At 34.8% G+C, this 19,152-nt stretch overlaps 5 protein-coding genes across 11 annotated transcripts in view; 2 read left to right on the top strand and 3 right to left on the bottom strand.

The window, feature by feature from the left end:
- Nucleotides 1–548: 548 nt before the first annotated feature.
- On the top strand, nt 549–2,067 carry LOC105676754 (uncharacterized). Its single transcript, XM_012374891.2, has 3 exons — nt 549–732; nt 876–1,355; nt 1,434–2,067. The coding sequence occupies exons 1-3, from the start codon at nt 549–551 to the stop codon at nt 1,838–1,840; spliced, it is 1,071 nt and encodes a 356-aa protein (XP_012230314.2). The 3' UTR covers nt 1,841–2,067.
- On the bottom strand, nt 1,943–7,827 carry LOC105676750 (potassium/sodium hyperpolarization-activated cyclic nucleotide-gated channel 1-like). 3 transcript variants are annotated; one of them, XM_012374882.2, is made up of 10 exons: nt 7,648–7,827; nt 4,663–4,814; nt 4,288–4,538; nt 3,976–4,191; nt 3,593–3,752; nt 3,382–3,515; nt 3,104–3,291; nt 2,818–3,023; nt 2,519–2,728; nt 1,943–2,377 (listed from the first exon to the last, which is right to left on the bottom strand). In XM_012374882.2, exons 2-10 carry the CDS (start codon nt 4,702–4,704, stop codon nt 2,117–2,119), a joined length of 1,668 nt encoding a protein of 555 aa, XP_012230305.1. In that variant the 5' UTR covers nt 4,705–4,814; nt 7,648–7,827; the 3' UTR covers nt 1,943–2,116. The 3 variants fall into 3 exon arrangements, with proteins under 3 accessions (XP_012230305.1, XP_067216307.1, XP_067216308.1); XM_067360206.1 differs by lacking the exon at nt 7,648–7,827 and adding an exon at nt 5,157–5,297; XM_067360207.1 differs by lacking the exon at nt 7,648–7,827 and having other exon boundaries at nt 4,655–4,811.
- LOC105676755 (nucleoside hydrolase-like) lies at nt 5,048–6,748 on the bottom strand. The gene is made up of 5 exons (XM_012374894.2): nt 6,381–6,748; nt 6,019–6,202; nt 5,846–5,962; nt 5,635–5,771; nt 5,048–5,525 (listed from the first exon to the last, which is right to left on the bottom strand). Exons 1-5 carry the CDS (start codon nt 6,612–6,614, stop codon nt 5,160–5,162), a joined length of 1,038 nt encoding a protein of 345 aa, XP_012230317.2. The 5' UTR covers nt 6,615–6,748; the 3' UTR covers nt 5,048–5,159.
- Nucleotides 7,828–10,972: 3,145 nt separating the features above from the next.
- LOC105676825 (transmembrane protein 19) lies at nt 10,973–13,413 on the top strand. 2 transcript variants are annotated; one of them, XM_012375016.2, is made up of 7 exons: nt 10,973–11,124; nt 11,223–11,448; nt 11,671–11,781; nt 12,024–12,311; nt 12,419–12,523; nt 12,688–12,903; nt 13,034–13,413. In XM_012375016.2, exons 2-7 carry the CDS (start codon nt 11,298–11,300, stop codon nt 13,186–13,188), a joined length of 1,026 nt encoding a protein of 341 aa, XP_012230439.1. In that variant the 5' UTR covers nt 10,973–11,124; nt 11,223–11,297; the 3' UTR covers nt 13,189–13,413. The 2 variants fall into 2 exon arrangements, with proteins under 2 accessions (XP_012230439.1, XP_012230440.1); XM_012375017.2 differs by lacking the exon at nt 10,973–11,124 and having other exon boundaries at nt 11,136–11,448.
- Nucleotides 13,414–14,582: 1,169 nt separating this feature from the next.
- Nucleotides 14,583–19,152, bottom strand: part of EloA (elongin A) — a 47,868-nt gene continuing 43,298 nt past the window's right edge. For 3 of the 4 annotated variants that reach the window (XM_067360198.1, XM_067360200.1, XM_067360199.1), the window contains 7 exons: nt 17,745–18,861; nt 17,432–17,628; nt 17,181–17,350; nt 17,006–17,097; nt 16,746–16,945; nt 16,355–16,637; nt 14,583–16,227 (listed from right to left, as the gene is read on the bottom strand). In XM_067360198.1, the coding sequence (XP_067216299.1) occupies nt 16,148–16,227; nt 16,355–16,637; nt 16,746–16,945; nt 17,006–17,097; nt 17,181–17,350; nt 17,432–17,628; nt 17,745–18,861 (2,139 nt within the window). In that variant the 3' untranslated portion in view covers nt 14,583–16,147. The remainder of the gene's footprint in view (nt 16,228–16,354; nt 16,638–16,745; nt 16,946–17,005; nt 17,098–17,180; nt 17,351–17,431; nt 17,629–17,744; nt 18,862–19,152) is intronic. The other variant, XR_010891432.1, reaches the window with a different exon arrangement.

Raw genomic sequence — 19,152 nt, 5'->3', positions numbered from 1 at the left:
ATACAAAATTGCCTTACAAATTGAAAGAACTCTCTTGCGTAACTTTAAACAGAGTTGATAATATGCACTCATTTACTTGAGTTATATCATTTTGATATCAGTTTACGTTAATTTCTGAAAACATTTAAAAATATTTCAATCTTAGTAGAAAGACTTCTTGTTACATACAAATTCGAATATTCATTTTGTATGTAACGTAATTTTTTGTTCTGTAAAGTTTTTTGATAAGTTAAAAAGATTCAGTAATAAGTATAGCGAGCTCAGTATCGAATTATCATGTTGTCAAGGAGACCAACCTCGAGAGTGGGAGCAAGGTCCTCAAGACCGCGGCATTCCTATGGTGATATTCAGATATTTCCCAGACGGTGTTCAAAAATGGAGAACAACGATGAATGGCAGCAACAGTGTCGATTCAGCTTGCTGCCGAGCCTCCGCCGCTCGCGGACATGCGAGGCGCGCCTCCGTCTTTGTTGACTAGTCATTAATAGTCACGCGTCTGTTATGTAATTTAATGAATAAGCAACGACAAAGTGTCGGCCGGCGAAAACATGGAATCGCGCGAGTGCTGCTCGCATTGTGGTGACCAATCGATCGTCCGCGAGAGTAATGAACTTCGCGAAGGTTGTCAATCCGAACGCGTCATCTTGGAGAAACCAAAGACGTCCTCCGCGAGAAGACACCTGCCTGGCTGTCTCAAGTTTCGTAGGGCTTCCGAAGAAGAGAAATGCAAAGGTAAAATCGATTTTTTTTTTCTATTGGAAGCGTCTGAGGGAAAATTAAAACATTTAATTTCTTGTATCTTCGGCGATAATTAAATTAGCTTGTGATTATAATCGATTACAATCAATTATCAAGCCTGTTTTCTTTTATTCTAGATATCACCTCCTGCTATGACAAATTTGCCTTGGCGAAGAAATTGCATGCGGAGAATCTGCAGCACCAGCCGCTTCCGGATCGAGTGGAAGATTCCATCTTCAAGAAAGTGCATCGTTCCTGTTCAGCTAGCTGCGAACGAGGCGCAAAATGTCAGAACCGAGTAAACTCTCCGGGAACGAAAGAAGAAGATCATTTCTTTGGGCCGGCGCTCGGTTGCAAGAAGCCGAAGACTCGCATGGACCTGGCGATTTGTTGGGAGACCCCGGTCGATCCGGTCTACGAGCCGCGCAAGTCGACACACATCGACGGTTCCGAGGGCGGTTCAGCGCCGGCGATCTTCGCCCTGATCCAGCACACACCGGCGCCGAGGAATCCGGAGCTGCTGATTCGCAGTCAAGAGAAAGGGTGTCATTGCGCAGGCCACGAAGAGGCGAGAAAGGATTCGAGAGGTCGATGCTGTTGCGATTGTTCCTGCGCCGGTAAGAAATACACAAAAGAGAATAGAACTTAATAACGCTTGAATTAAAAATGATTAACGATAATAAATTGAACCGCAGAGCCGCGAAGCGAGCTGCCCCGAATCGAGAAGCCGTCGAGGTCGAAGTCCGTGCCGCGCGTCACCGAGCGCAAATGCGTCGCTTGCCGCGGCAAGCAGGAAGCGGAGCTCGAGAGAAGAGAACGAGATCCGAGGTTGATTAGATCCGCGGTGGGTGTCGCGCTCGGTCTTGAAAAAGGTCGGACGACGTCGGCCGAGCGCAGAAACGGATTACCGCCGGCGAGGATGACAGTGCCGCGACCGAGGACCCCCTTCGCCCGACGCGCCTTCTGCATCGACACCCTGACGCCGCCGTTCAGCGTGGTGAACGGCTGCCGAGACGCCGATTATCCCGAACACTGGCGGCTTATGTCCGTGTACCAGCAGTCGTACAGGAACCCGCAGAAACGGAGAACTCGGCACTTCTGATCTCGGCACCAGAGGAGATAAAACGACGCGGGATAACTGCCTGTTAGTGAAAGCAATTAAGTTTGTCTATCGAGATTATTGTTGACTGTTGATCCGTTGCAATTGGAGTTTGAGCATTTCGTTTATTCGATCGTTGAATCAATCATTAACTCTCGGCAGGTTCCTTAGATTCCACCGTATAGCAAAATGTTACCGTTGTAGTTGACAGTAAAAGTAATATAAACAGCGGCGCGCGTACCTTATTCCATCAGCCAACTCAATCTTTTCTCTTAATCTTCATACCGTTGATATTTCTCTGCGCGACAACGAGTTCAACTTGAAGGTCTTCTGGAGCCGCGACTGCTCCAAATGTGCTAGAACGATGTTTTGCAAGTGACCGAAAAGTTCGGGATACGGCGACAGAGCGTGCTGAAAATCAGCGCGCGACAGAATGTAGACCATACAGTTCTCCACGGCGACGACGCTGTCTGTCTTGCGCTCGTCTTCCATCACCAGGGCCAGCTCGCCGAAGTACGTGCCGTCCTTCAAGTGGCAGATCTGCGTACGAATAATTGAACGGTAAATGGAAATTTGCCGACGCGAAATTATATATATTTTTAAATAAGTAAATAATTATTTTTAATATCACGTGGAAATTTTAAAGTGCTTTTGAATAAGTGCTCTTTGCTAGATCTTCACCTCCTTCCCCGCGCTGTCGTAGACGGCTATGGTACCGCAGGCGACAAAGTACAAGGCGTCACCTCGCGTGCCAGCTTTGACCAACACATCGTTTGGCATGAATATCTCGGATCGCAAGGCGCCGACCAATTGCGTCACCACTATTTGCGGCAGGTGTTTGAACAGCTCCACGTTGGTCAGCAGCCGCATATAGTTGTGCAACAGAAGCTTCTAAAACCATAGAAATTTGTAGAATTAATGTTTTATAGTTTTCAGATATATAAGCGAGATTTCGGGACTTCTTCAAGTTCTTCGCATACTTCTCTCAAGTAAGGTGAGACGTGATTGATAATCATTTTATCTCTTTCGAACCCTTTTTTATTTCGATAATTGTAGTAATCCAACAATCGTCGCTGCAAGGAATGCGGCAATTCTCTGTATCTTATGTACTGTTGCAGCTGTTGAATTAACTTCAAATGCCTCTTGTCGGTGGAATGAAATGTCGTCATTAACTGCGAAAATCGTGCTGCGCAATCGATTCGAAGTGGCTTAAAATTACTTTGAAAATTATTCAGGAAAGGAAAGAAATTTAATTAACGGACGTACCTAGCAAATAAACAAATCCGAGAAATCCGAGGACAGAGAGAATCAGATTGTACACGATGTCTTCCGGTGTACTCATGTTCAAATAATGCGTGGATCCGACTAACGCGATAATAGCTCTATTGACGCAAGTCAGATACATTTTGAATCTCGTGTCTCTGTTCGCCATGTAAGATGAGCGAATCCACGATCTGCAATTTTTTTCGAAACCTTTCGATCGATCAATCGCGTATTTTATTTATATTTATTGATAGACTGCATAGATTTCATAAATTACTAACGCATCGTTTTCCCCTGCTATCTTGGCAACCACCAACGGCAAATGATATTCCAGGCAAGCGGCCCAGTGCACGCATACGACGATGATAACAACTATTTTCGCTATTTGGTACAGATGATAATTAATTCGGTAAACCTAGAACGTTAATTTTTAATCCTTAACACGCAGATAGAATCGATGTCGTCGCGATGATGAGTAAACATAATACGAACATAATAGATTCTGCGCGAATAGTCGATGACGGTTCGCAATCGTAGTATCTTCAGCAGATTCAGCAACGCCAAGTACCATACCGATTCATAGAACACTATCAGAAATTCCAGTGGCAGTACGGGTAACGCGTCCAAGATAAAGAACCCCCGTAAATATTTGCTACGGTAATGGATTGTAAATCGAAGAGCTTATTTTCCGTCTCTTAAATCCGTATTTTAAAAAGAATTGAAGATTAAAGAGGTGTCGCAAAAGAAAGCTTCGCAACATGTAATCTCCATCCTTCAAAATGATAAAAATAAGTTCTATTTTAAATTTATGATTATTTAAATAATTTTATATAAATAAAGTAATTTCAAAAACCTTGCATGCTGCTTTTGCATACCTCGCTGCAACTTTCGGCATCAGAATTACCGTTTGCGTGTGAGAATCGTAGTAACCGGTGAAGAACCAGATCACTATGTCGCATATGAATACGGCATCAATGGCGAGATTGAAAAGATACCATTTCTCGTGCTCGTCGAAATAAAACGTGAGGAAGACCGGCGTGACCAGCAAGGCCGCTACGATGAACAGCGTCATAGCGGATTCCCAAAATATTCTGCATTGAAAAATGTCAATTGCTTACAAAGTTACAATTGAAGAAACAGATTTTTTCTTAATTCACTTTTAATTGTTTGCGAAGTTTGCGATTAACCTGAAGGTGCCAAACGGATGGAACATGTAGGGATAGGACTTGAGGTGTCGATAGATTTCATAATCGATCGCTCGGCTGCTCTTCAGACACCATCGAGTGAGCGGATGCTTCCGCGACACTATGCGCATTCCGAGGAACCAACGTTGTAGCCGTGACCAAACGGAACTTCCGGGGATTATCCTTATTAGCGGATCTTTTTTCTCCGATACTTTGCAAATGTGTTCCAGACGCGGTGTGTGCACAGTTGTTCGCTTTAATATACAATTATTATTATTACTATTTTTGTTAAATTTCGTATTATTCTAATTTAGGATGATGTCTACTCGTGGATATCATGTACTTTTTTAAACTTTATTTTTGTGAATACCTGAATACCTTAGTAATTGGAAATTCGGGCACAAAAGTCATTAAATCCATGCTGCTCTTCTTGATAATGTAATTTTGAAAAATCTATTCCTTTTTTATATATCCTTCACACACTTTCTTGTTTCAGTTTGAAATCTTTATATGCAACCATTCTTTGTTATCTGTTAATTTAAGAAAGAAATAATATTTTAATTATTGCTGGAACGATATATGTGTGTGTGTGTGTGTGTGTGTGTGTGTGTGAAGACTGCGTTCGGTGAGAACGTTATCAGCGCTATTGCGTTATTCTGTCTTTATCGCTCATTAGAGGTAAAACAATAGGATAGAACGACGCAATAGCGCTGACAGCGCTCCCCCCGAACGCAGCCAAAATAGCACAACAATTATAAAACAATTTATTCTTTCAATTTTTATTTATTATTTATAAAATAATGAAACAATTATTCTAATCCAAAAACTAGGCTAATAATTTTAATAAAAAATTTAGACAATGCAATATTCGCCTTTTATATATCTTCATTGTCTGAAATCGACGGCATTTTACGTAGACAGGATCGTGCTGCGTGTAGTAACAATTCTTTAAGTATCTCCGAATCAAAATCGTGTATCAAATTCACATTCGGTCTGGTCGACAATAGATGATCGAGAACAACTTGGCCCCGAGTTCTATTGCCGCTCAACTCGATGTCCGCGTGCCACGGAACAACTTCTTTCGCTATATGCGGTATTAACACAATCCCGGCTAGAAAAGCGTCGCACATTATGTAATTAACAAAATGTTTCTTTGTTTTGGCGCGTCTACTATCCTCGATTCGGTTCATCATACGCACGCAGGGATTGTCTTCCTTGCCCAACACTTCTCTTCGCCATTCCTAAAGATTATTTTTAAGAATTATTATTTTTTTTTAATGATAGGATTAATTAATGTTACAATTATTAACTAATATCGTTCATAATAATTATGAATAAAATTATATCTACATGCGTAATTTGGCACTTCAAGCAGGACTCCCATGGTAACAACCACAGAGGCTTGTTGTTCCTGTTGAGCACAATGTGAACGCTCTCAGGGTCTGCATAAAAATTAAATTCCGCCTGCGATGTTATATTACCCTGCCCTAACACACACATACAAGACACGGTTAAAGCTGAAACGAATAAACCAAAGTACGCTTGTTTTAACTCAAGTTACCTGTCGAATTTCCACCCATCACAAAGAATTCTTTTACATTATCGAGAAACTCTGGATACAATTTTATAGCCAATGCTATGTTCGTCAAGGGACCCAAACAGACCACGGAGATATCACCTAAATTAAAATGCATTAAATTATGCATTTATAATATATCGTATGAGTAAACACACCTGGATTCTCCGATGTAATCCTGTGTAGAGCATACGCGGCATGCTCCTTTTGTAATTTACTTGTATCCACCTCATCGGTAAACGTGTCTCCAAATCCATCAGAGCCATGATAATGCTCCGATCCCGCTTGCTCGGCATTTGAAGTATCCAACAGAGACGAGTATGCTCCTCGATAAACTGGTATCTATGAAGATAATTTTTATATATAGCATTTCTGCAGTTTTAGGCCACAATTGAGGAATACAGGAATCATACTTTTATCATATTAATTATATATTTCTTATAACAATTTTATATATTTGTAATCAATTAGTTTTAATTTAGCTCTGTTTAAACTATAGTAAATGATAAATTTAACTTACGTCTGTGCATTTGCACGCGTGCAGTGTTCTGAATACATTCTTTATCACATTGTTCACTTTAGTATTACCGTTAACACATGTTATGGCTTTAACGTGAACTATTTTCTCTCTGTGACCGGCTAAGAGAATGAACAAGGCTAAAGCATCATCTATACCAGCATCACAATCCACAATGATATTTCTCGGAGTTTTCACTTTGCGCATCACTATCGCAGACTTTGTTATTCTTAGCATTTTGATATTAAATGCGATAAGATGCGTTGAAACACAGAAGCGAATACAGTTTAAGGCCAGATAAAATACACACTCGTATATATACAGGCGCAGTGGAACAGGAGGAAGGGGAGGGGACAGAGGGGGTGACCGCCCAGAGATAATTCAGGGGAGCTACATTCCTCTGAAATTTTTCGGTTTTCTTTAGATATTTCATAACCAAAAATATTGAGCATCAAATCACATCAAAGGTGGAGAAATGGATTATTTTTCTTTTCTTTTTTTTTTGACTATTTACTTGTTCAATTGAAGTACACTATATAACGAAGAAAATTAAGCGCATTAAGTTAATTAGAACAAAAAATCTGTGCATATTTTTCGCACATTTATACTACCCACTAAGTGGCCTATTATATGGTGTTTGAATGCAGTTACATACATATACATATTACGGATGTATTATGTATCCCCTTTATAAATTTTGTCTCCTCAGATGACAAATACTTCCGCAGCGCCTGTATATATATAGGCCACAATAAATCATTGCCTTATCAAAAATAAGATAAGAATATTTAAAATGCGATAACGTGTTTGCTGACTAAAAGAATCGTTTATACCAGCACTGTAATGATCAAAGTCTTAGAATCTTATTAATATATCTTGTTTCAACCGTTAGCATTTGTTCTGTCTTTCTGCATGATTACGTATACAATTAAGTAAATTATGAACCTAATTATTATTCGTAAATTATTGTTTTTCTAAATGTGTAAATAATACTAGTATTTATCAATGCAGATTTGAGTAAAAATGTCTGCGTATTAGAGTTCTAAGTCGCTATATAATTTAAAACAAATGTTTAAAACATTCGCAATTCATATTCAGTTTTTATAATTTTGATAGTTTGTATTTTATGGCCAATGCTATGTTCGTCAAGAGACCCAAACAGACCACACACACACACACACACACACACACACACACACACACACACACAGAGATATCACTTAAATGCTTTAAATTATGCATCTATAATATATTGTATAGGTAAACACACCTGGATTCTCCGATGTAATCCTGTCCAAAGCACCTGGATTCGCATAAATGTAAAGAATATTTCAACCAAGCCTAGCTTCGGCGATTCTCCAATCTTAATATTATCGTAATATTTTCGCTTCTAAAGACTTCCAAAAGAAAAACGTGAACAAAATTGAGGCACAACTATTATAAATAAATAGCAATGAAGTTTGCCATTTGTTTCTTAAAATGGCTGACTTTTGTGTTTTATTTTTTTATTTTTATATAAGATGTTTGGCTTCACGTTGACTCATATTACTAAATTCATCAAATGTGACATTAAGAGGCCGTGTTACGAATCGTGTTGTAAAATCAGTTCTAGTACTAGTCAGTTCAAAATCGGAAAGACTTCCAACCGGCAATTAATTCACACTAAATGAAAGCTAGTACAACATATTAGACTCTGTATAGTGAAGACGTTGAAAAATCGATCGAAACGTCTATTATTATTATAATTATCGATTACAGAAAAAATTTGGCAATTGAGATCCTGCTTTGGCCTTCAATCCTCCTTTCTGCACAACGATTAATAAATATTACTAAAAAATTTGTTAATACTTACTAAATCATTTATAATAATAACCAAATCATTTGACATTAATCATAAAATCATGTAATAACTAGAGCCCGGATTTAAGTTCTCAGATCGAGCAACCGTAGCTAGTTCTCCCCACCATGTCGCGCTCGTCGAGCGGGTCGAAGTCACGGTGTAAGAATATAATTACTAAATCTCGTCGTCCTCATTACCAAATATTTGGTAATAATTACTAAATCTCGTCGTCCTCATCACCAAATATTTGGTAATAATTACTAAATCTCGTCGTCCTCATCACCAAATATTTGGTAATAATTACTAAATCTCGTCGTCCTCATCACCGGCTAGGAATCGATTATGGTTGATCCAACCATAATTTTATGACTGAAGCGGCTAGGAATCGATTAGACCGAGCTGACTACCTTAATGTAGAAATTTACCTGTATTTGTTGCGAAGACAATTATTGAACTAATAATATCCATCAACTCAGGATAATTTTTAATTGTTATACGCTCCATTCTTGTACGTGGATTATTGCACCATCTTTCATTGAAATCGTACATTGCCACGAGCAATCGACATGATACAGGATATTTTAAATAAATATCCTTTTGTCTTTTTTGTGCATATGTTGCGCGTTCCCATCTAATATATATCTAAATTGTTTTGTCTATAGAAAATATGAGACACCGCTTCTCATATTGTGGATTAAACATATTAAGATTTATGAAATAATATGTATTTTTATTCTTTACATCTATCAACATATCAATCAAATCAGTGATTTGTATATTTTTAATAAATCTGAAATACACCATATTCATGATCATTCTTCTACATCAGTGCTCGGAATTAGTTGAACATTTCAGCCGATTTCTGCGGTATATGCCTCCTTTCCTCTTCTTACCGCGCACGCTGCGCCGTTAGGACCAGTGCTGCCAGTCGGGCCGGGTTGCCCCTCCAGTCCCTTCCAAAAACCAGGCTATGCCCAGTAACGTATTGTAAGCGTGCGGATCCCAGTAAATATAAATCTAAATTTTGATTTTTTTGATAACACAGATTGAAGACTAAATTTATGAAGAATAAGATAGGATAAAAATAATTATTTAAAAAAAGGAATAGGATGAGAATAATTGTAAAAAAACATTCTTGTATAATTATAAAGAAATACTTTATTTGGCAGAAATTATTAAGAATAACAACATTTGTTGCAAGGGTAAGGAAAACTGCCAAAAACCTTACCAGTATCTGTCTGTTCACTGGGATTGTGCCAAAACTGCACCCACAACACGTTACTGTGGTTACCATGGTTACCGTGCGCGCGGCCTAGCCGTTGGAGGGGCTACCCGGCCCGACTGGCAGCATTGGTTAGGACCAGTGCCGCCGAGCGTTAGGGGCGGCACTATTTGATTAGGTTCTTCTCCGTATTTATTGAAATTAAAAAAAATTTATTAAAATATATTAAAAATGAATTTTTATTTTTAAATTTATTAAGTGGAAAAATTTCAATAAATTTTTACGTCACTCATAAGATATAATGCTGACTCGTTTTTAAAAAATGTCGTTGAATTAACTATAATTCGTATTGTTGAAATAACTATAAAAATGTGATTGAATTAACTGTAATTCGTATTGTTGAAATAACTATGAAAATGTGGTTGTCCCCTTTACAGATTATAAATTATAGTGAAATTATGGTAATTGTAACTATTTTGTTCTCTCAGTGTATAAAACTTACATAAGTTCTTATAAAAACTTTTTTTGTAGCATTTTGTGGAACATTTTATTATAGGATACTAAATAATTGAGTAAAATAGTTTTAAGGAAATAATGTAAATGTTACTAAATTTGAATATTTTATAATTAAATAATATGGTGATATCCAATATATAATTCAATAACTTACTAAAAAATTGGTTAATACTTACTAAATCATTTAGTTATGGTTATTACGTGATTTTATGATAAATGTCAAATAATTTGATAATTATTACTAAACTATTACTAAAACATTTGTTAATACTTACTAAATCATTTAGTTTTAGTTATTACATAATTTTATAATAAATGTCAAATAATTTGCTAATTATTACTGAATAATTAGTTTACATTTACAAATCGTTTCGTTATAATTATCACACATAGTTTGATAATGTTTACCAAAAACTTCGATAATTATTAATAATAATCTATTTATACTTATCAAATTCTTTGATAATATTTATCATTATTTGTTAATAATGACGTGTTAACTACTGTGAGTTGAAGGATGCGATTAGGCGTCCTTTTTTTAATAGTCACAGAACGCTTAATGGCGTCCTTCAATTTTTTCAAAATCCAATTAAGCGTTTTCTGACTAATTAAAAATTAAGAGGACGCCTAATCTCGTCATTCAATTTTTTCAATAGCCAGAGGCACGCTTAATAGTTGCGATCTAGTGTATACAGGGTGATTCAAAATAACCTGATGTCCTTGCAATGCCATATTCTTGAACAAATTCTGAGACGATTTTTCCTTTTACAAAATTTTGTCCGAATCTTAGTTTTCGAGTTACAATTGAAAATAGGTAGCAACTTACGAGTTCGGTACAACGGGCAGGCAGGGACGCGCAACGTATAATGAGACTGTCAAATGTTTACTATCGTCATGACGCATTGCACCGTCCCTGCCTGTCCGTTGTATCGAACTCGTAAGTAGCAAACTATTTTCAATTATAACTCGAAAACTAAGCTTTGGACAAAATTTTGTAAAAGGAAAAATCGTCTCAGAATTCGCTCAAGAATATGGCATTGCAAGGACATCAAGTTATTTTGAATCACCCTGTATATGTTCAGTGGTTTGATAGTTGGAACATAGATGGGGGAATGTTCTTTTTTTCTTATTTGCTTCTCTTGGACACGTGTTGCAAGTGTGGTATTGGTGTATGTATCGTAAGAAAGTTAAATTTCCATAATAGAAAGTTATTTGTGAGCTTTATATTGATGTATGTTTCATAACGATCTTTCGATCTTTCCTTTAGCAAAAATGCAGCCTTTCGATGACTAAATTCGATTTGTTGTGACTTGAATAAACTGGATTCGTGCGCACTAATAAAATGTCTTTTCCAAATCGCAAAAAGGATCGGCATTCTTACGTGTTAATGCCGGTTCTCCTGAGTGCTTGTGCTATTCCTATTTCGATGCTATTTTGGATTGTGAACGTGGCTTACTCGATACTTTGGCCGGACGATGAAAATTCTACGGAAGGTGTTGTATATAAAATAAAAAATGTATTAATCATTAGATTAATACATACACGTATACTATCTATAACCTATTTTACATTTATCGTTGTACTGTTTTTAATACAATTAAAAAACAGCTGGAAATATGACTGTCAGATTAAAAAAACAGCATGACATTAGTGCTTATGTAGCATAATAAGCAATTTTCTAATTCATGAAATAATTAAAAACATTTCTGTTTTAGATTATTCAGTAATATCACCGTGGAGATGGCTAGCTGCAGTTGTAATTCCCTTTTCATTCTTGTTTTGGGGCTTGCGAAAGAAAAGTCTGGATGTCAGCGGTGCATTTCTTGGTAACAAAACGTCTATATAATTTTGCAACGTAAGAATATAGAGATATACATTAACAGTAGATGTTGCAAAGAATAAAAATGTTTATGTTTGCTCAGTTCATCATTTAAATCATTTCCATATAATCAGTTAAAATCAAATTTATCAATAAAAATATCTTCATTGAATTATGCTTCATGAATGTATAGATTATTGTAAAATATTGAAAAGATTATTAATTAATTTATCAAACATTATTTTGTAGGTCTCTTTATGGGCTTTATTCTAACACTCTCCAGCTATGCTCACTTGACAGCACTCGCGACATTCTTTGTCACTGGGTCAAAAGTGACAAAGTTTCGATCTACAGAAAAGAAGAAAATTGAAGTTAATTTCAAGGAGGGTGGTCAGCGGAATTGGATACAAGTGCTATGTAACGGTGGTATGGCGACACAGTTGGCCTTATTATATTTATTGGATGTAGGAAGTGGAGAGCAGCCCATCGATTTTGACAAGGAGTATCGAAGTTCATGGTTATCCATAGGGATATTAGGTGATGCTCAACATTATAAGTCTGATTAGTAATATTTGATATTTCAATCATCAGAAAGAAATATGCGAATTGAATTCTAAATGTATTGTTTGCAATTTCTTTTAAAGGAGCATTTGCATGTTGCAATGGTGATACCTGGGCTTCAGAGCTTGGTACAGTAATCGGCAGAAGCGACCCTTTTCTAATAACTACGAGAAAAAGAGTACCAAAAGGTAGCGCTAACATTTTAAGCTGTCAATAAGTGGATAAATTATTCTTCAATAAAATAGCTACTTATACACTTGATTCACAAGTTTGTAATAAAGAGCGATGATCGTTTATCTTGTAGCAAAAGTTAGTTAAACACAATTAACATGCAATCTGCAATTTGTTCAAGGAACAAATGGTGGTGTATCATGGATAGGTTTGTTATGTTCCATCCTAGGCGGCTTGTTAATTGGGATTTCCTATTATATTGTAATATTGAACACCGTCGATACGGCTGTATTACAATTAGCAGCACCACAGTGGCCAATCATAGTTGTCGCAGGATTCGGAGGTCTATTTGGCAGTATTCTAGATTCTATCCTTGGTGCAACTCTACAGTACTCGGGTAATGTTAAATATATTTGTTTCTGTTTTTTTAAAGTATTAAATCAAGAAAAAAAAATTAGTCGACGTGTTTTCTAGTGAATTAGGTAGATTAGCTTTTCAATGTGTATTAATTATATCAATGCTTTCAGGAGTGGATGAAAATGGTGCAATAGTTGAGCGACCAGGAAAAGGCGTAAAACACATTTGTGGTAAACAGATTCTAGACAATCATAGTGTAAATCTACTTTCTAGTATTGGTATCGCTCTAATACTTCCGAGAATAGCCAATATTTTTTGGCCATAAAATCTAAGATTTATTGAAACAATATTTTTTTTTTATTGTATTTATTCTCATCTATATCGGGTAAATCGAGTGATATATATCCTACACATTTTTCTGTGCTATTTTAATTAAGAATGAAAATGTTATTTTAGGGATTAAAGAATGTACCCAACACATGTGATTATTTTTATTGCACTAATTTTTATATAAATATTGAGTGGAAATAAATTATTCAAGTGCTGGTAATGTCTATTGTTTATTGATGCTCTTCGACTTTATTTGCTATTTTTAATATTTATTCAAAATTTTCCAATCTATTTGTAATATTCAATCGATTAAAAGGTTATTTAATATATATTCTTTACATGACATGATTTGTTTTACGTTATTCTATAATACAATATTATCTTTAATAATCAAAATATAAATTGTTATATAAAATAGTTTGCAAAAGGTACGTTTTTATTATATAATTTTTATGTAATGTATTGTGTTTGTTAAAAATCTATATACAAATTCTATTATATTGATATTAAAACTATTCAAAATAATTGGCATCCTTACATCTTCGTATTTTCAAATAAGAAATATACATGATATATATTAAAAAAATAGTATTAAGAATTATCACATTTTCTTCAGCCAAAATTCTTTGACGAAGTTAGAAATAATTTTGACTACATGATTTTTTTATTCTTTCTATCTTTAAAAAAATTTTTTATCTTTGAACTAAAGTCAAATTTGAATTACTGTTCGGGGGAGAGTGAAGAAAAGAGGCAAGAAAGGGAAAAAGAAAGAGAATGTTATATATTTTCAACACTAATTACACCACATAATATTACATTTTTCTAAAAAAGATTTGGGATTGACTAAAAAAACATGAAGTGTTTTAGTCTATTCATATTCTCGTAGAGAATAATAATTTAAATTGTTATTCTGCTGAAAGAAAGTGCGATATTTCTTGAATATATTATTAATGTATATACATATAATATATTCAAATAATATAACCAAATTGTGTTATGGAAAGAAAGATATCAATTCAGAATTTAATGTCTTCTTTTAATTTAATAAATATATATCTCGTAAAAATAGCAAATTTAAAAAATAAAGATAGTATAGTTTGTATTCTTATCGCATTTTTACATTTAAATATGTCCTCGACTTTTATTTCACATTCATATAAAACATACGCATTTGATATTATTCGATTATATTTGGTGCGATCAGAATATAAGCATGTACTGCAGAATTTCGCAACCTAATTAATCAAATTTCACCTAATTAAAAATAAATTTTATTGCAATCTATACACATATTTCAGCCATATTTTCTATTTCATGAGAAAATGACTTTGGTTTGTGCATCTAAGTACAAAATAAAGGAAAAGGGGAATAAAAGTCCTAACAAGCATACAATTGTGTACACACGTTTTTAATTCAATCAGCCGATTTGTATCGATATGAATCTATATCGACATAGAATCATTATGCATTATGCTCATCATGTTATTATTTGTTTTCCACCTAGTTGATTGTTTTACAGAATATAAGTGAGAGTAGAATTATGTCTATTACTTCTACATCTTGCTATAGTATATTTAGAAAACATGCATTAAAATTATACTCGCAAAATATCGAGATCACCAGCAATGACCAAAATATGGAATACTCTTCCGTGTTCAAACTGATTAGAAACGGAAGTCATTTTCGTATAAAATAATTAGTAATACGTGATATCTCATTTATTAACTCAAAATCGGATACAATTTCTTTTTATTTCACATTAAATATAAAAATGTTTATATATAAGAATTATATAAGAATTATATATAATTATATATAATTATATATAATTATATATAATTACATATAATTATATATATATTTATTCTATCTATTATATAATTATGTATAATAGACACTTTTTCATTCAATGCAAAATAAAAATTAGTTACATCATTGAAATAAATGGAATATCTTGTATGGTGGTGCTTTAATTTAATTATTTGTTATCAGCCATAATAACAAAAATGTTTTACGTTATAATTTATTGAATAGGATATAAGTGACAATAGATTAATTATTTCTCTATTTCTACTCTTGCCATTATATAATATTTACAAAATGTATGCGCGCGCATTAAGACTGCATTTAAAAAATATCGAGAAAATCACAGTACTGATCAAAACACGGAATACACTTCCGTGTTTCACCGAAATTGATATTTGACAAGTTGCTAAAACACAATCTCAAGAAAATTTGTATGTATAATTAAAAAAATATCCAAGAATTAAAGATTGGGAAGTATATAGCCCCAGAGTTCATCTACAAAAATAACTGTTCTAAAATTTTATCTGTTTGAAACAATTAATAAATATAGGTACACAAACATTTAAGATGCGTTCTCGTAAAAAAAAAAATTTATTAATGTCAGGACTTTTAGCTGACAACTTCGAGCAATTGATATAATTTCTATACTTACTACAGAAATAATAAATTAATCTAAACCTTTCGTTATCTTCGTCTTTTCTCATGTTTGGGACCCGAAATCGTGGCTGAAACGTTTTTGGTATCTTGATTATTAATAGTTCACAATTCTTGCACTCCGCGCTTTTGGTTCTTACTGCTATCTATATCATTATTTACCTTTGATAGATCTAACAGTCTTCTAAACAAGTTCGTCACGACTGTTCGAAATTATGGTGTTTTTGCTAGATACTATAACAAGTTTCTCTGTAGAGCTGAATAATTACATATACTTAATGTCGCTTATAATTATTTTATTTGTATTAAAAACTGCTGCATATACGTGATCTGCTGAACACAAGTTTTAACCGAAAGACGATGTGTTACGCAAGAATGCGTGGAAATCTATTGTCGCGTTAAAACCGTAATGTTGTAAGTATGAGGTGATGATAAATGTATGGATTTAACTATTTGTTGAGATTGGTAGTCAACGTTTCGTACTATTTGTAGAACTACCGTTTGTAACGTCCCTTTATTAACTGCAACGCCTTTGCCATAAGCGGTGCTTTTGTCTTCTTCATGCTGTTTGACGCTGTTTCGAAAATAATCATTAATCAAAATATGTCGAATGACAAACTAAAAACTGATCAAACTAAAATTAAGGTATCAAAAAACTAAGAATATCAAAAATTAACCAAGATATCAAAATAAGTACTAACTTGATGCTTTAAACCGAACCATCGGTGGTGGCGGTACAGCAATATTTGTTGCATTATTAACTGCACCACCGGCGGCTAACTTTTTCTTTACACTGGAGATAGTACTAGGCGTGGCATTGGCTGTGCCATACTTCGCCTGTTTCTTCATTATATTTCGCGGCGGCTTCACGATATTGTCCACATATGCAAGTTTGGTGGATCTCACTGGAACAGACTTGTCTATGGATTGTTTGATGTTCGCAGTGAGCGTTTTCAGTTTCGCTTCTCTTTCGTCCAGGCAGCGCTGTGTGACAAAATAATATCTCGACGTGATTAAAATAAATAGTTCCATCATATATAAAATCTTAAGCATATATTTTTTTTTTACTATTGCTTCAATTTCATTACTTACCATGTACATCTCGCGCCATGATTCCATCTCCTGTCTCCCTTTATTTCTAAATTCGCGATTACAATGGTATTGCCATAATGTGTCTGTATCTTCCACAAGATACGAATTATAATGCTCTAACATAAATAACTGATCGGCCGTGGCTCGTTCTAGGACTGGCTTTAATATGTCATACGGTACACCGCCGGTATACTCGAGAGCTAGAAATAATTAGTTATTTCTAATATTGCACAACAATCAGAGAAAGACGGATATCTTACCATCGATATTTTCTATCAATACCCTAATGCATATGTCGTACAAACTCGGCACGCTTGTGTAACCACCTTTGTTACCAGAATATACTTTTGTCCTGAAATGCAGAATAAATATAGCACAATATTAGTCTCTAGACAAAAAATAATTTTATTTTATTAAATGTTAAAGAATACGTACCTTTGATTCTTAACATAAATCATATCATCAAAGTGTTTGACTTCTTCTCTACGATGAACAGGATTAATGTATGGCAGTGGCTTGTAATTGGGACTGATTTCAGGTAATGTGGACGCCAAATCCACGCTCAAGGGTTCTAGCTTCACATTCGGTGCCAGAAGAGACGGCGGCTGTGAGCAACCAAGTTTTTAAATTTGTTAAAAATGACTTCTGCTTTATACTATAAAATTAAATAATAAAATACAAATTACATTGGAAACGTTGCTGCTGCATTCTGTCTCAACTTGCACTGTGCACGCTGCTGGCGTCTTTTTGTTGCTATTAATCGGAGGCGACATACATTCCGTTTTAATGGATTTATTCAAACTTGTGCTGGACGAATTAACATGACGTTTTTTCGACGGCTGAGGCATGGTGCACATACCGAGCGCCTCTGCAAAGCTTGTACCTACAAAAAAATCCGAGTTAGTTTTGAAGATAAATAATCTCTAACAAAATAAAGATCTTATTTAATACGAATTCTAAATAAATAATATATAAAATACAAATCATCTCTCAACGTACCAGAATTACAGTCGATTCCTTCGTCACCGTTTATTTCCTGCATCAATTTAACCTTCGTCTCTTTCTTTTTCTCTTGTTTCTTCTCCTCTTTCTGCTCTTTTTTCTTATCTTTGTTTTTACTCTTAAGATGATCTTTATCACTAGAGGAACTAACTTTTGATTTGGAAGTCTCCTTGTTAGAGTGATGACTGGAATCCTTTTTTGCATCATGTTTCTTATGACTCACATATTCTTCTTTCTTATGTTTTTGTCTTTCACCGCTGTCCTTTTCTTTACTGCTCGATTCTATCGACTTAGGCTTGCTGGAACTGCTCTTGGATCTCTCCTGCGAATACTTCTCCAGTTTATCTTGTTTGTTTTTATCACTCGATAAAGCTTGATCATCTTTTACTTTAATCTTCACTTCGATCTGAATTCCCGAAGATTTCGAACGAGAATGATTCTTTTCCGACACAGATAACTGAGACTTCTCATCATCGCTTTTGCTCTCTGACAACTTTCTTTTCTTGCTTTCTTTCATTGAGGAACTTGAATTGTCTAATTTTCTCTTTCTGCTATTGTTTTCATTAACCTCGGTCATCTTGTCACTATTTTTTTTCATATCATCATTTCTACTAGAATTATGCTTTGTTGAGCTGTGACCTTCTTCCTTTTTCACACTGCTTTTACTGCTCTTTTCACTCGACTTCCTTTCATTCTGCGCATAATGTTTGGAGGAATGTTTCTTTTCATGCTTTTCTTCTGATTTAGACTTTGACAGTTGCGTTGCATTCTGTTTTGTAGACGATTCACTCTTGATTTCTTTATATTTATGCCTATGTTTTGATTCTGATGACTGTTCCAATGAAGAAGAACTATATTCTTTCACATCCTCTACCTTTGATTCCTGGCTCTCGGTATGATTTTCATGAACATCAGGTACACAAATTTCATCCTCATCTTCGCTGGTTTCTTCATCCGCTACCATTACCTTCCATTTAAAAACTAAAGCCTTAGCAGCATCACCCACAGTACCATCATATTTCCTAAAACTATTCACAGTCCTTCCTACTCCTGTTTCTTGAAGATGTTGCACTGTCACAGGCAGATTATACAATTTTGAAATGCAATGCAATATCTGAAAACAATTAGACACAAAAATTAAGTTATTAATATCTCTATAGATTACATTTAAAATGTGGCAAAATTTTAAATAAGAGTATGGAATTTTTCAAGAAAGTCTTATTGACTTTAATTCTTTTCTAGGTAATATGCATCCATTAGACATACTGATTTATATTTTATAAATACTTTAAATTGTATGATGAATGTATTTTTCAAATTTTTTTTCTATCAATTTTTATTTACATTGAGATAATAATTATTGCAAAAGATACCTGGTATCATAAGCAATAACAGTGGATGTAGG

Source organism: Linepithema humile, chromosome 8 (genome assembly GCF_040581485.1).
Source record: "Linepithema humile isolate Giens D197 chromosome 8, Lhum_UNIL_v1.0, whole genome shotgun sequence".
Lineage (NCBI taxonomy): Eukaryota > Metazoa > Arthropoda > Insecta > Hymenoptera > Formicidae > Linepithema > Linepithema humile.
Note: the sequence above shows the minus strand (reverse complement) of the source record. Positions and strands in the feature narration are given on the sequence as shown.